This window comes from Culex quinquefasciatus, chromosome 1, assembly GCF_015732765.1.
Source record: "Culex quinquefasciatus strain JHB chromosome 1, VPISU_Cqui_1.0_pri_paternal, whole genome shotgun sequence".
In the NCBI taxonomy this organism is placed as follows: domain Eukaryota; kingdom Metazoa; phylum Arthropoda; class Insecta; order Diptera; family Culicidae; genus Culex; species Culex quinquefasciatus.
The window spans coordinates 99,385,736-99,403,547 of NC_051861.1; the positions used below are offsets into that span (position 1 = coordinate 99,385,736).

General features: G+C 40.2%; 1 protein-coding gene across 1 annotated transcript in view; it reads right to left on the reverse strand.

Moving 5' to 3' along the window:
* LOC6045211 (moesin/ezrin/radixin homolog 1-like) overlaps positions 1-17,812 on the reverse strand; it is an 82,163-nt gene that overhangs the window by 62,705 nt on the left and 1,646 nt on the right. Inside the window, 1 exon segment of the mRNA XM_038250045.1 lies at positions 6,430-6,523. Within this exon segment, the coding sequence (XP_038105973.1) occupies positions 6,430-6,441 (12 nt within the window). The 5' untranslated portion in view covers positions 6,442-6,523.

The window sequence follows — 17,812 nt, forward strand, 5'->3', positions numbered from 1 at the left end:
TGACTTAAGTTTTTCAACGCTTTGTTACGTTTTGACTGGACACGAGTGAAGTTGATGCCGGCAAGTGCAGTTAACTACAATGGTGATAAGTATAACTAAGCGATTACTAATTGAAACTGCTAATAAAAGGACTACCAAAAACAAATCATGTAGACATATTTTGGGCAAGTTCAAGTCAAAGGTACACAAAATACCAATTCAATGTCTATTCAAGCTCGCCAAGCTGTGATTTATGCGCAAGATTCTGCCAACAGTTCAGCAGTGAAAATTACTCATCATACGCTTTTAAGCGCTAATTAGATTCACGATGCTTCCTCACCGCGAGAATAAGGTAAAAATTATTTGTTTTTGCATCGTCTTGCTAATTACATGCACAAGCGAGAGAGAAAAAAAATATCATACATAGGGTAGGTGTCCCTATTTTGACCCTATAAGATGTAACGACTCAGAAATTTCCTGAATTTAACTGTGACTGTCAGTTATGACAGATTTTGCCACATATGGGACCAATTTTCAATGCCAAAAAATAAAACATTCGGAAATCACTGCACCCAAAGGAAAAATATATCTCAAAATCTGCAACAGTGGATTTGCTGCAGAAAATGTCACATTTTATAACATTTTTTTGCAGCAAGCCCGTAGATCATTTTTGCCCGCGTGTAAATATTTCAGCGATCTGCAGTTCTCACCAACACATATAATAGGGACGTGGCGTTACATCGTGCTGCCATCTGGTTTTTTTAAGTGCAAGAGTGGAAAAGTGCTGAGTCATCGTCTAAAAATAGACGGCGTCCTATCTCGCCCAGCAAAATTAAGTCGATAAAGTAGTCGGTTTCGATGAGAAAAAGTGGAAAACGGGGTCTAAAAATAGCGACGCCATCCCCCTATGCTGGCCCGTCCCCGAGCAACAATCCAAAGAGAAGAATATGTTGGCACTCAAATTTCATCAAGCGGTCATGGCGGTCATGGTAGCGTGTCGGATCAGTAACCAAAATGTTGGTAGTTCAATCCTCGTTCTGTTAAGGGTTTTTTTTTGTAAAATACAATCAAAAAGCCGTCGGTAATGTCGATAATTGTCGGTAACGGGCAAAAATGTCATACCCCTGTATCGCAAAAAAAGCATGAGGACAGTTTTCATGCAGATTCTGATATACTTTCATGCCGCCATGCACAGTAAAAAAAATCTGTGTAAAATCGCATGCAAAAGCATGCACATCACCTTTCCAGTTACCAAGTCCGCGCCCCAACCAATATAGGCTATCTCGCCGCTGTGAAGTTAGCTGGATCAACACCGATGTAGCTGTATGTTCCCCATACATCGTATGCAGCTAATTCAGTATACGACGTACGGAAAACCTACTGGTACATCGGCATTGGACACATCATTTACAAGACGGTGAGATAGCCGAGACGGTTGGGGCGCGGACTTGGTAATCGGGATATGACTCTCAACAGATGTTGATGTGTGCAACATTAATTTATTTTTCTTATGTACATGCTTATTATGTACACGTTTTCGCATACAATATTACATGCTTTTGCTCACAAAGGTGATGTGCATGCTTTTGCATGCGATTTTACCATCGGATTTTTTGCTGTGTGCATCACAATCATGCGACCGTAGTTTGGGTGTGCAGGTTGGTTAAACATATTTCAATTTGTTTATTATCGATGCATATTTTACTAAATTTATTGAAACTCTGGTAATTGAAGTAAATTTTCAATTTTAGCCTCGATATCCAATAGCTGCTGATTTATTTCAGCTACACTCAGACAACCTCTATTTCAAGGGTCGTGATTTTCGGTTCAAAGATCAGAAATCACTCACTACCGGCTCCGTGGCTTAATGGTTACGGCTTCTGCCTCGCAAGCAGAAGGTTCAGGGAGCAAATCCTGGTCGGTACCTTTGAAATTTGGAATCAGGAATTGGGACTTTGAATATGCACAAAACCGAAACAGAATCAGGTGGGATTCGAACTCACACCTTTGGATTCATGGTCTGGGACTCTAACCAGTCGGCCATCTGAAGGTTATAAAACATGTTGTATTCTTCTTATATTAAATACGCTCTGATCCCTGATTTGCCTGAAGGGATTGGGAGTCTTAAGATAGATCGAGGATCCGTCTGGTGCTTGCTTCTATGTTAAGGCGGGCCGGACAATGCCCAACGACCTCGGAATTGGGCCGCTAGGATCTCTGCCATTCTGAAATGGGTCGTTGGAAGCAGCGCTAGGGCTATCACCACCTAATACCCGGGACTGAGATAGATTGTATCAGCATTCGGCATATACAAAGTCTGATACCAATTATACTTTCCCATAATTTCGCTACCGGTTAGCGGGTATTGGATTGGACCACACAAAAAAAATCAGAAATCACTCACTCTCATCGCCGAACGAATCTTTGCCGACTGGAGCGCGCAACCATTCGCGAGCGAACACGACCCGCTAGCTGCCAGCGCTATGACCAATCACTCCACACGGCGAAACAAATATTTCGTGAATTTCTTTGTCTACTCCGCCGGCGACCCGAATCACAAACGAATATGTTCAGAGCGGAGAGAATCTAACAAAATACCAGCTCGGCGCTCTTGTGGCCTGCACTACCACAGTATGCCGTAAATTTGTATTTGGCATGGTGGAAATTGCTATCAAATCATTTTTAAATAATGTTGATTTTAAGCAGTTTAATCAATTATCAAAACAATCGCCGTTCGCCGACTATTTCGAGTCAGCTTTGAGCGAGAGAACGCAATCGGTCTCTCTGAGCCATTCGGTGTGCTACTCGATTGGAGTGAGAGGGAGAGCAAAGAGAGAGTATTCAGTAGCGATTGGTGTGGAAGTGACAAACGGTAAGAAAACATCAGAGCAGTTTTGCTTTGCGTAAAATTTCAAGCAAAACATTGTAATTGTACCAAAGCCAAAGTGTAAACAAAGAGTCTATAATGCTAACTGCAGGTGATGTTTACATTAGGAACGAGCATGATAGACTCTTTGTTTACACTTCGGCTCCGGCCCTATTACAATGTTTTGCTTGATTTGTGCTCGCGAGTGAATGAGTCTTTTTAGAGCAATCAGGACCCTTGTATAAGATATAACCTCTCAGAAATTTCACAAGTTCTGACAATTATGACAGATTTTGCAACCTATGAGACCAACTTTCAATGCCAAAAAAAAGAAACATTCGGTGGTGTAGACTTCAGTTTGGTTATAATTTAATTTGATTAAAAATAGAGCCTTTAAATACAGAATTTGTTAAAACTTGGAAAATTTCACTGATTTTCTTTAGGATTGAAGTATTAGACAATAGCTGCTAACAAAACAAAATTAAAAAAAAATGTATTTATTTGAGCTACTTTCAGCTAACTAATTTTCTATATTTATTATTTTTTCAGTAGTTTTTTTTTTTAAATAAATTCATTGGAAATTTTGTGACGAAAAATGGTCATTCCAATTTAATTTTTAAAGTGAAGATCAGGGCTTGTAAAATCGACCAATGACCGAGGTTGCCTGATATTTGACAGAGTTCGGGAGTCCGCTATCATCAGCAGGGATGCCACTTGGTTTTTTTAAAATGTCTGTAAAAAAGTCTGTGTATGTCTGTGCATTTGTCTAAAATTCAAATATATCAATTCACAGTCATTGAAATCCAACAGGAATTGCGTTTTTAAGCATTTGAAGACTAACGAAATAAGTATCGACAAAAAAGATTACTAAATATTAATTTAATGAAGTTTTTTAAAAGTCTGTGCACCTCAAAAAATGTCTGACACAAGCTCAAAAGTCTGTGAAACACAGACAAATCTGTGTATCTGGCATCCCTGATCATCAGTGAGCCGATCGTTGAATGTTCCCTTATAGCGCCAGTCTTGATTGTTTTTTGGGAGGCAACCGCCAAATGACACACACGAAGTTGACACGAAAGAGTGCGAGCCCAACACCCAAACGGACGGGCGATACGATTTTTCTTACTCTTTTTTCCTATCTATTATCCGTTTCTCTAGAAGGTACACGCCGCGCGGCATTTCAGAATGTGCCGCAGACACTGTTGCCAGCGATTTTCTGCACTTTAGGTGCAATAAAAATCATTCCCGGCAACAATGCCATGCAATTCGAAGAAAAAGATCAACAAAAACAAAACGCACAGTATGGGATTTGACAGCGCGCATTTGCCGAAAGTGCGGCGCGTCGTTTTGAGGCTGGTATGACGCGTGTCTTTTTCGGGAATACGCGCAATATTTCTTACTTGTACGGGGAAGTGTGGTAACAACAATCGATGGAATGCAGTTATAATGCAGGTGATCATAATGAATTCAAACGACCAAGCTCTGTGCGAATGAGAGAGGTGGTGAGAGTTAAACTGACACAAAAAATGTCGACTGATCACAACCCCTGGTGGAGATAACTTTCTCAAAGGTCACTTTCTCAAAAATAAACTTATCGATCGCAAATTCAATTTCACACCAAAATGAAGAAAAAAAATGCAAGTATTCTAACTTGGCAAACCATTTTTATAGACTTGTGCAACAATCCAGATCCTCGTGGCGCGGTGGTTAGATCCTGTTGCTGCGCGGGTTCGATTCATCATCGGATCCATTGGCGTAAAAGGAGTTTTGGGTGACTCACCACTGAACGGCCCGAGCGGTTTAGGCTTTCAGGATTTTTGTGATATTTACTTGTAGAGTCAAAACAGATCAGTAAACTTCACTTATCTGTATATTACACTTTTTAAAGATTACATTTTTGTCAACTTATACGCGCACGATCACATCACTTTGCATTGAGATCTTCGTCGAGCCAGTTCTCTACGTTGAAGCCAGACTTGTCCTCCAGACCTCTGCGCCGAGCCATGCCAGACCCGAACTCTGCTACGTCCCTGGTTGACTCCACGGCGGCTAAGTCCCGGCGGACTCTTCCCGGCGGCTAAGTCCCGGCGGACTGCGGCCTCCACCGCTAAGTCCGGCTGGACTGGAGCCTCTGCTACTGGTGGCTGCTGGCGGGTCCGGCTGGTCTGGGGCGTCTTCTGGAACTGGAACTGGACTGGAGTTGAGCTGGCTGGAACTGACTGGAACTAATTCTGGAACTAACTGCCCTCCTCAAGAATTTTGGGGTTTTTATAGTCAGTCCCCGAAAACTTTACTAAATTTTGTTCTACTAAAAGTTGTCCGTTCCGATGAGAAGCATCGATGAACCTCATGAATTAAATTGTGCAGACCTCTGCAATTCTTCATGACTTTCCGTATGGTGTAGTGAGTACACCTCAAAATCGGAAGTCATGGGTTCGAACCATTGTCGTGAAACTTTAAATTATGTTATTGGAATATCAAAATTATGTTCCTAAAACATTCTCAAAAATGTTGGTCAATAATAAGAAGGTCGAATTCTCCATTTAACGAACATGCCAATGAATTTGGTTAAGCCACACCCTCAATTTCCCCTGTGGAAAAACATCGCACATTCATAATTGAAAGCTTAACCATTTTTTTGATTGCCTAACAATTGGCGAAATTTAATAAAGGGCTTTTCAGGTGAGGATGACTCATGATCCACACCTGTACATAAGCTTAATTATTTGTCGCGCAACGCGAGTCGACGGGTAAAATTATTTATGCTTGCGTAAGCGCGCATGGTCAGAACTGTGGTGAGGTTCGAAAAATGGACAAATTTAATGATTTAAATTTGAGGTCGCTGCACCACACATAACCTTCGGACGCCTAGAAATGAGCAGAAACTTGCAACAGAGACCACAAAAGACCCGGGGGTCGTTAAAGTGGATTGCTTTGCAACAATCCAAAAATTTAATATTATTGTTCAAAAATTTAAATACTTTAGCAAAAACTAGAGTTAAACTTCATTTCTGAATTGTCTTCACATAAAAATTTGCAAACATTAAATAGATCAGAAAATTCGAGAAATTATTTATAAATCGACGTAAAGTAATATCTCCACTTGGACCAAAAATTGGGACTAGACCACATATAGGGACATTTTCCCTATATCTGTACCGAACCAACACGCGATAAATATTTACAGTCAGAGAGACTTCGCGAGCTGGAGACTCGCCGCAAAATACAGCGATAATTATTATGGCTATTACCCTAACGATAAAAGACACACGCTCCACCCATCATCGACGGGGAGTGAGGAAAGCGGCCGGGGTTATCCGACTCTGTAGGCAAACTGGCTAAATATAAGTGGGATAAATGCAAATATGGCTGTATTGTCGCCCACGTGGCGGCTCGTGTACTACTGTGAAAGTGCAACACGTTGCGCGGGCACTGACGAATCGGGATTCAATATGGACATCCTCAGGGCCGTCCATAAAATGTATGATTGATATTTGAACGGAGTACAATAACAAGTAACAAGTGATGACTAATGCTGACTTATTCTTTTGATTACACAACAGTTTGATTTTTTTTTTACTTACCGATTTAGGCATTTTGGAAGGTTTTTGTTAACTCGACGGAGGCAAAATGTTAAATCCGTTTGAGGAATCACACTTTACAGTACGATATCAGCTTCTGTAAAGAGAAAACGAAATAAATCATTAGAAATTGGAACAAACAACTGCAACAAGTAAAAACAAACAAATCCCAATATATGGCACCAAAGCTCGGATGGCACGTCGTCGAATTATAGCTAATTTATTAACCAAACATGAGAATCTCTTTGCAAGAAACGTTCAACTCCAAGTGCAGATCATGTGGGGATACCGTGGAAAATCTCCCTTCAAAAAAATCAAAATCAAATTATTCGCTCTACAGCATTGCCTTGGCGTATTCGATTGCGAGATTCCTACTCGAAACTAGGTGTCCGAAGGCTTGATTGTTGAGGCAATTGCATACCTCTTTTTACACCTTAGCTTCCATCCACCCCGGGATTCAAACTGACGACCTTTGGATTGTGAGTCCAACTGCCTATCAGCGACTCCACCGAGGCAGGACCCAGGGAGACGACTCCTACACCTGGACTGAGCTATCGACCTAACCTATTAGGTTAGATCGGGGCCAACATTTACTTCCCCATCCGACGGAAGGCGTGGTCAGACAAATCTCGTCTCAAAAAAATTGTGGGACCGTCTGGGATCAAACCCAATTCCCTGTTTTATTGTTATCAATAGCTGATAAAATCCATGTTTAATAATTATCGTGTGAGTTTTCAAAAAGCCGTAAGAGCCACCGTGACCTCTGACACTAATTTTCGTTTTTCTCGAAAATGAAACAAAATTTAATTTATTTCAAGTATGGGGCACTTGAAGGACGTGTAGATGAACAATCTCGAGCATTTTTGATATTGGTTTTTCGTAAGTAGGTCGAATACCGATACAAAAAGGACTTTGTTTACCAATGGCTCTTACGGCTTTTTGAAAACTAATCCGAGAATTATAACTCATTTTGAAAACCGAATTCAGAAGAGGTTCGTCGCTTAAGTTGACATCTTTCTGTGTGTGTGTTTTTTTTTTTTTCAATCAAGCTTTATAAATAGATTGATCGCAGCATCTACCCCCGAAGCTACCAGATCGCGATAACCGCGCGCACAATCGCTGCAAATCTTCGGTGGTTTTATATTCAATCAACGGAGCACAAATTGCCTCCTTTTTTCGCGTAGAAGAAGAAGATCGCAGGTAAGAGTGAAATTTTTATGACCACTGCAACATCAGTCGATGAATTTTTAATGGACTTCACCAACATCTCCTCCCCAGGCTTCCCTCCCCCTCTTAAAAACCACAAAACTGCCAAGGCTTTGCGATTTATTACTACTAACGGCGCTGAGATGTGCTTTTAGGAAGAAGCTTTTTTCTCGAACGAAAGTAAGAGGTTGAGTTTTCGACTCCGAAACTTGGCTTGACTTGGCCGATCGCCGACGAAAGTGAATGTGTGTTAGGATTGTTATCTTTCCGCGTGATACAACGGTGGTGTGTGCGTCAGGTCTTTGGACGTGAGAAGTGTATGAGATGTGATGACCGAAGGATCGTGACGAATTTGTGATGGATAAGCTTTGCAATGCGCGACTTTGAACGGGGCCCCGGCGATTGAGTTGGTAGCGATGTGGTTGGTGCGAAGTTTGTTATGTCATATACGAGAGGGGATAGTGAACGAACTCTTTCAAGTGATGGAATGTGGGTCTAGTGGAAGCTTTCGTAGTTTTTTATGTGACATCGCAAAATTCGAGTTTTACCTTAGTCTAATAATCTGCTTATTGCAAACAAATTACTCAAATCAAATTATTCGCTCTACAGCTTTGCCTTGGCGTTCTCGATTGCTAGATTCCTACTCGAAACTAGGTGTCCAAAGGCTTGATTGTTGAGGCAATTGCAAACCTCTGTTTACACCTTAGACGACCTTTAGGTTAGATCGGGGCCAACATTTACTTCCCCGTCCGACGGAAGGCGTGGTCAAACAAATCTCGTCTCGAAAAATGCCACCGGGACCGTCTGGGATCGAACCCAAGCCGACTGGGTGAGAGGCTACCACCAATGCTTGAAAAGGGATCTATCACTGAATGGGACTGCTCGATATTCGATAGAACTTTCTGTCAGCGATCATTTCCCAAAGCGATATTTGATCGCTGACACACAACGCCTATCATGATCACTAGGGTTAGTGAAATTTCACGATTTCGCGGACAGCGTGAAATCCGCGAAATTTGGCTTTTTCCGCGAAATCCCGTGAAATTTTATGTTTATGTGAAACTGCAACGATTTTTCTCAAAATATTTTATAAAACTCAAATAGGAATGAAAATAATAGAACTATAGAGTAGAATTAAGCAAGTGGATACCCTGGTTCAATTATACTAATAAAGGGTTATTGAATTTTGACGATTTCGCGGATGTTGTCAAATTCTTGAAATTTATCAATTTTTAGCAATTTTTTTTCATATGAGATCGTAATAAATATTTCTACCACAGAGGTTATTTATGTAATTTCAATTGATAAGCTATGATTGAACCATTTGAACAATTATTCAGATTTTTCAGTTTTTTAGAAACTCACTAAATTTAGTATTTTTTTCATTCGCTGTATTAAAAATGTTTCTACTATTTTATTTGAAATGTATAATTTCAAAATCCACAGCACCTAAAAGGACCAAATAAAAACAAGTTATGAGCATGAGCATGGTTGACTGCCAATGAGCTGCTACTCCGTTATTGACAGATCAGCTGAAGTTAAACAATGAATCAAAAATGATCAGTGGGAGCCAACCATCCGTTCACTGTTTAACCCCTGAAGACCCCGACTTTATTAGTCAATACCGGCGCCCTCCCAAGAAGCCTGCAGTTCAACAAAGGGGAGGAATGTTAGTCCGATAGTTGAAGTTGCAGACTCATCAAGCACATAGTTTTTCGCTATATACTTGTTGATACCGCTTGAGACCGTTGAATCCACAGCATCTCCTTCAAGCATCACGTGATTATTTTTTTGGGTTAGTAGGATAAGGTATTGGCTTTTCGATGCCTCCCGAGCTACGATGCTATGGGGAGGACTTTCATAACAAACCCGTCGGCGAGCCTTCCGAGCAACGATGCTATGGGAAGGTCTTTCTAATTAGCACACCAAAACACTCGCGCACAGGTATTTAAATACTGAATAAATGTAATTTTTCATCACGATTACCCAGACGACATTGATGATAAAGGAAGGACTTTTCTACAGTCATTTACAGTAATACTTAAACTTATTTTAATGCAACAATTCACACGACGTCGTGCCTCCCGATCAACGATGATGTAGGAAGGACTTGAGCAAGCCAATCAGGATGAAACACGAAATAAAATTCTTTTCTTTTCACACACAATGCCACATAATTGACCGCGCGTCACCACCCAACAAATTGAACTGATTTTCTTCTGCTTGTGGGCAAGCCAACCAGAATGAAACACGAAATAAAATTCTTTTCTTTACACACACAATGCCACATAATTGACCGCCCCAAATAAAAACAAGTTATGAATAGCAGAAAAATAATTTCAAAAGAAATTTAAAAATTCAAGATTTGTTTAAATCAAAATAAAATGAAGAGTATTTTTTATCTTCAAAATCACATTTGAAAAACATTTCAGATTTTTTCAGAGTCCTGTTTAATTTTAACGTTATTATTTGGGTGGATGATTCCCGTGAAAGTAAAAAAATTCCACCTTTTTGTTTTCTGTTCTCATTCTGATTACAAATTTCGATTTCGTTACAAATTATTGTATTTTTGCCTATTGATTTAAAATTAACCTTTTGAATTGAGATGAATACCTTAAAAATTATTTTGAATGGGTTAAATGTCGCAGAAAATTCAAACAATTTTATTCATTTTGGCTGGACAAGATTGTCAAATCTTGCTTTGATATGAAATTCAAAAAATGTAAACTAGTAAAACAGAAGAAAATAGGCTAAAACTTTTAGCTTCATTCGTCGAATATTAAAAAAGCAGTTCAATAAATGAGAATAGTTACGCATGCCCTACATTATGTTTCAAAATATATAAAAAGCCATAAAGTAGTTGAGAACTTTTTTGAAAATTGGAGATTTTTTTTTTAGTCACGTTCAAATTTAGTGAAGATTTTTTTTAGTTTAGTGAAGAATAATGTATAATGATGCTTAAAAAGTAGTTTCTGTGATGTAAACCTAAGATTTTCGGGGTTATTTTAACATTTTCCACGTTCCGCGAAATTTGCGTGAAATTTGTGTTTTGAATTTGAGGTCCCCGTGAAATTTGCTATTTTCGAGCGTGAAAAATCACTAAGCCTAATGATCACCATTGCTTGGCGACGGTCGATGAACGCAAACACGAAGACGAAACGAACGAAAAATGGACACCACTCAAGCAGCCACCCGAACGAGACAACGTGCTCTTTCTCTCGTTTTTGTCTCTCTCTTCCTAGTGTATGCTGCGTGGTGACAGGAGTCATATGATTGCTTTCATTGGAGAGATGATCGGAATCTCGGTAGAATGTCAAACGACCGCTCTCTAAGCGATTTTTTTCCAGGAAGGAAGTCAATGACTGTGTGAGTGACTTTGCGTAGCACTCATTCCATTGTGTTGCAATTTTTTCGATGTCTTATTTTTGATGGTTGAGCTAAACTACGCTAAAATGATATAGAATCTTTTGATCCAAGATGGCGGCCAAAATGGCGGTGATAACATATTCAGAGTTGTTACGGAGAAGTCGAAAAAAATAATCCACGCAGTCGCAAAACCCAAATCGCGCGAAATCCGCGAAATTTTAAGAAAAATAATTTTGCGACAAACATATAAAAGAGTTTTGTAATAATTTCAATCTCAGAACGCAGATTCTTGAAACGCCGAAAATTATATAGAGGGAAAAAGTCAAACCAAAAAATAAAACACAAAAAAACAGATATAGAAATTTCAACATTTACAAATTTAGACCTAAAAACTAAATCAAATTTTAATCTAAAAAAAATCTTAAGAGGAGAATGGGCGTATGTGGTCCAAGGATGTACAGTCAACATTTTCGAAAAATGAATTTATGAATTTTGAAATATTGAATTTTTTAATTCCAATTTTTTTGAGATTTTTATAATTTTGAGCTTAAAAATTGCGTTATTTTAAAAATTTTGGTTTTTTAGTCTTATAAAAATCAAAAATTGTTTTGAATTATTGAATTTCTGAAAATTTGAATTTAAATGTTTTGATCTTTTTTTATTCCCTAAGAATTAAGCAAACAAAAATATTTCTACTCGTTAAATCCCATCTAAAATTCAAAGGCAGAAGCCAGCTTCTGTTACGTCCATTCAAGCTCATATTTGAGATTTGAGCACAAAAAAAAATATTTTAATCTTTTTTCCGATGCAAATATTTAAAAAAGTTTTTGTCTCTCGGCCCTGGCCGAGGTCAAGGGAGGGGGGTAATAACAAGCCATAGTCTTCACATTTATATGAAAAAAGTGATTTAAAATGCATTTTACACTAGTTCAGATGTTTTGCAATCATTAGTTTTCAAAAAATCTAAGATCTGACAAAAACAAAAATTGTATCTAAAAAAAAGATTTTGCATCGAAAATGTTCAAAAAATCTTAAGATTTTTTAATAAACCCAAACATGCTAAAAATGATTTTAAAGGAGAATGTATTTTAATTTGATTTCAGTTGGTTGCACTTGAATTTTCATTGAAATTTTGAAGTTTATTGTAAAAATATTTTTTTTGCCCCCTGATTTTTCGGGCCAATTTTGAAGGGGGTGACAAAAACTTTTAAAAATATTTGTACCAGCCTTAAAAAAAATAAAAAAAAATGTCTTTAATTTTATTTTGTTAATAGATGAAATGTATATTTTAATGTCCAGCTTATCTCAGTCCCGGGTATTAGGTGGTGATAGCCCTCGCGCTGCTTCCAACGACCCATTTCAGAATGACAGAGCTCCTTGCGGTCCAATTCCGAGGTCGCTGGGCATTGTTCGGCCCCGCCTTAACATAGAAGCAAGCATCTGAAGGAAACTCGATCTATATTTAGACTTCCAATCCCGTCAGGCAAATCAGGGATCAGCGCGTATTTAATAATATAAGAAGAAGAGATAACATGTTTCATCACTACGGATCAATTCACTGCTAGAGTGTAAACCTTCTGATGGCCGACTGCTTAGCGTCCCAGACCACCACCAATCCAAAGGTGTGAGTTCGAATCCCACCTGATTCATTTTAGTTTTAATCAGTGTTGGTATTATCGCGCTCTCGCGAGAAAAATTTCTCTCTCTCGAGTTCTCGCCGCGAGTCTCGAGCTGCCGAGAGAAACTCACCGATTGCCCGTGCTCTCCTCCGCTCGCGAACGGGCTTTCTCGCGAGCCAGAATTGCCCGTTCGCGAGAAGTTGAACGAACAAAAACAACACAGCGATTGAAGTTACACCTTTATACCATCGCCTGGTCCGTATTCATAAGCCTGATAAACAAATTGCTAGCTTGGGACGAACGGATAGCCAGAGGCGCTCGCGAGCGCTCGCGTCGAGAGCGAGAACGCGAACGAAAATGCGAGCGCGAGCGAGAAGAGAAAAGTACTACAAGTTCTCTCCCTCGTTCGCGAGCGAGAAATGCTTTCCTTCTTCTCGCTCGAATTCCAACACTGGTTTTAATTCATATTCAAATTCCTGATTCCAAATTTCAAAGGTACCGACCAGGATTTGATCCCTGAACCTTCTGCTTGGGAGACAGAAGCCGTAACCATTAAGCCACGGAGCCGGTTGAATGGGACGTGGTTCTCTGTATGGCTTTTCGCGAGATGAGAGCAGAGGACAACAATCATCTCAACGTTTCCACTTTACCCGGGCTAACGAACGGCAGTTCCAGTTCACGATGATTTCCCTTCATATGTTAAAAACCACTTATGATTTTGGCACATATTCCGTTTGTCAACGTTTCCTGTCATTACTGGCGGGAAAAATCTACGTGGAATCAGCTGTGCAGACCTCATGTGTGACAGGAATGCAGGTTGAGCGACTCCCACGGGCTCCGCGCCGTCCGTAACAACCCTGCATTGAAAAAAGACAGCTTTTTATTTAAAAGGCAATTAAATATTCAAATTTGACTGGAATGGGGTCACTGAACTTGAATTTTATGTTAAAAGCAAGAAAATTTTTCCGAAGTTTTATACAAATCTTCGGATAATCGTACTTCGGATAATCGAGTCCGGACTGTAATTATAACTATATGACTGTTTTTTTTATATTTTCTATCAAATTTTAAATTGTGAGTTTTTTTTCAATTATTTTGCTGTTAAGTTTCTATTTAAAATATGATTGTCAATAAGTTTTTTTTTATTTAATTTAGACATGTTGTCCAGTTGTTGATTTTTACACTTTACAGACAGTGTTAGATTTGCAATTATTCTTTTGGCAAGAAATTTGAAATTTTTAAATGTCGGGAATTCGAAAATTGGATTTGAGTGCTTACCCTGCATCCAGCTATTATTTAATGTTTTATAATAAATCATTTACTCAATTACCTCAACTAAAAAAATATTTCCTCAAGTATTGAAACAACACAATGCTTTAAAATATCTTGCATGTGTGTGCTTCCCCAACGCCGACGTGAACTTCAAATACCCAGAATGCATGAAATTGGCCCCCGAAATTTCATCCAACATAATCCAAAGTGCTTCGGTTCGTATCTCGGTGTATGCCAAAAGTTATTTTTGCGTAAAAATTCACATATTTTAGAGAGTTAAAAATAGATCGACTGTAAATTTGACGATTACATTGATAAATGTGTATGAGGCTCTGCAAATTGGCAGAGCCTCATACACATTTATCAGAGAATTTGGCCGCTCTCGTTTGGGTGTTAACAAAACTACTTCTTCCAATCGCCAGCACAAACTAAAGTTCAATAAAAATCAGTTCGAAGGCAAATTTTCTCAAAACAAAAGTGTATATTTGTATAGTCTATATATGTTACATTGTAGTCGACAGTCCCACTGCAGTCATCCACAAATCACTGCCTCATGTACAACTCTAAAATCGTCACCGTTCGAACTACAAATCGGTTACAAAACACAGTCCCCTGTTGTGGGCCGTCACCAATTGTGACTTGTTTTCCTCTTTCCGTTCAATCTCACACACATACGTTTGAGCGTTTCTCACACATACAACAACTACATGCCACTTCCTCTTCGTCGCCGTCGTACGCACCTGTTGTGTATCTCGTACGGTGTGCAGATCTTGCGAATCTCGCCGCGGTGCAACAGCGACAGAGCGTAGCTGTCACTCTACCAAAATCACACCAACACACTAGTACCACTCACTGTTGATTACAAAATCATTCATAAACGAAAGAAGAGACGAAGCAAAAAGAAAAAAAAATCACCACTAATGATCATAAACACTGCCGTCAACCACTGCCGCAGAAAAACATCGCAATTACACCATTACGACGAGAGGCACACCAGCTTATACTTTTATTTTATTTTGTTGCTGTCCATGCACTTCTTCTCGACTGCTGGCTAAAAATAGTCCAGTCTCGTGCCGTTACGAGCGCGGATTTACAGTGTCCACCCCCGCCTGCAACCCGAAACGGAACCGAACTCGGGAAGTTCCGGAACGGTTGGACCAAAAAGTACGGGAAGATGTAGCACAGAACGCGCGCGCACGAACAGGTCAATATGTGGCAGGCAACTAGTGCTGACCGATACGAACCTGTCGGCAATCAGTGTGTACGGCAGGGAACTTCAAGTGTTTCTCCCACCGAAGTTGGGGTCATTCGGGAGTTACGTACACTTATACTTGATGGGAGAAGTTGTGAGATGTCAACTTAGTAAGGATCTCAACGACCCGATACGAAATTTGCATTATCTCTGCTTGTAGGGCCGACATCAACTTTAAATGGTTTGACATAAGAGCAATCCGAAAGAATCTACTAGCTATGGACGACCCCCACGTCACACTCACACAGCGACGATAACGCGCAATTACTCTGTGTGACTAGTCGCTAAATTCAATACATTCCGAAAGCAACAAAAACGACTGGACAATACGCGAACGCCAACTTTGTGTACACGGCACGGACGGTTCAGGTTCGTCGTCGTTCGCCCAGCCAGTGTTGGCAGGTGATTTGACTCCACAATCGACGACTGTCACGCATACTGGCGCACATCAGCTGAAAAATGATATCTGCTGGCCGGTGTCCGGCCCGGGCCTGGGGCCACTCGAACACCCCACCCCAGCGAGTCCGACGACTGTTCAGCGCAGGGTGCACGCGATGGGCTGCGACGACTACGACGACAAATTCAAGTAACCTGCTGCCTAGCTGTAATGACCAGATTAGTGTGGAGAATGCAAATAGAGTCGTGGTCGTCGGTAAATACACACAACCAAGAGGGAGACCTATTTCGAAAGCGAGGTGCTGCTCTGAACACATGAATGAACAGCGAGGTTCGGGGACAGCGACGACGGTAGGGCCGAGCAGGGAAACCTGTTACGACATCATTATCTTTGAAAAAGCTCCGCATCGAATGGTTCACGAGACCTGCAATCGGCGGGAAAATGGGCTTTATGGGTTCTGTAACATGAAAGCGATCAAATTTTGTGCACAGTCCCAAAAAAAACTCGATTGATTTACACACTCCACTGAGATTGTGCTTCGAAGTCCAACTCGTGTAGGTGTCATTCCATTTCGCGTTATCAGTCCACCGTCACCATCTTGATAAGTGTGTGTGCTGGAAACATAAGTTGATTGCGAAAAAAAAATGCGTTCCACGTTTCAACCAAGTATCGCTGTGAACACAGCAAACAGTACACCGAAAAGCGATTTTCGATAACCATCGAAGCATGATGAACTTCGATACCCTGAAAATCCCAGTCTCGCGGTTACACGGCGCAATCTAATGAATTTCGATGAGACCCCCGCACCGAATGGTTCACGAGCAGGTGACGTAATGTGTACCAATCACTTAATAATTCCACAAGTATGACCGTCGTAACGAGATTCATTTTGGCGCGCGCACACACACACACGACGGGTCAGGGGCTTAGATAATTTCCCATCAGAGAGGAGCTGCTTCTTGGAAGCGCAGCGACACCTGTGCAGTGCGGCACAACTCAACACGTTGATGCACTCTGCTTGGTGCGGAGAGCCGAAACAATCAAATGGTTGGACGGGAAAGGCCACACTAAAGTGAAAGATCAAAGATTAAGCAACGTAGCTCGGTTAGCCCATATAGTTGGAGAGTTAGCGCAGATTGAAACTGCAGTCGAACTAAGATTATCGTTTCAGGTTAAACCTAGGGTAAAACAATGTGAAATTTTAAATGTAAATTTCGAAGACATTGAGTTGAAAAGTACCAATTCAGGTTAACATCCGTAAGTTATTTACAGAGGAAATTGGTCTCTGATTCATCAGAAGTTTTGATTGTGTTCTAGACCAATTGTTGGATGGATGGCCCACCTCTTACCCATACACAGTTTTTGTAGCATGGAAGGTTTACGAGCAGATATCTTTCGATAATTCGTCGTTCGTGTTTTAAGAGTGTCCTGTAATCTTGACTGTTTTTCCGTGTATGCCCATCCATTTCTCTCGTGTCCTATCTCAAGGCGCTGTAACAAATCCAGTGTCGAGTCATTTTATCAATCAGATTGCAGTATTTTTATCCATTTAGGGTATTGGAAACATTTGCTATTCCACGCACATATGAGCTCATGGGGTAAACCGCGCCCAGATTCGCGTTACTTTGTGGGACATATTGTGCCAATAATGAACTATTCTCATTGGTGAACTTCATAGCGATTGTTATAATGTCTGCTCCAATTCTTCAAATTTTTAATCAAAACTTTTGATGAATCAGAGACCAATTTCCTCTGTAAATAACTTCATTTAATGATCTGAACCCATAACATATTATGCCGAGTTTAAGTTGAATTTAACTGTTCTCATTGGCGAACTTGACATTAGATTGTAGTAGCATCTTCTCCATTTCTTCCACTGGTTGTTGTTCTGGACCCATAACCTATTGTGCAGAGCTAAAGTTGAATTGAACTATTCTCATTGGCTAAATTGACATTGGATTGTAGTTGCATCTTCTCCATTTCTTCTACTGGTTGTTGTTCTGGACCAATAACCTATTGTGCAGAGTTAATTTTGTTTGAACTATTCTCATTGGCGAACTTGACATTAGATTGTAGTAGCATCTTCTCCATTTCTTCCACTGGTTGTTGTTCTGGGCCCATAACCTATTGTGCAGAGTTAATGTTGTTTGAACTATTTCCATTGGTGTTGATTGTAGTAGCATCTTCATTTCTTCCACTGGTTGTTATTCTGGACCCGTAACCTATTGCGCAGAGCTGAAGTTGAATTGAACCACTCTCATTGGCGAACTTGAC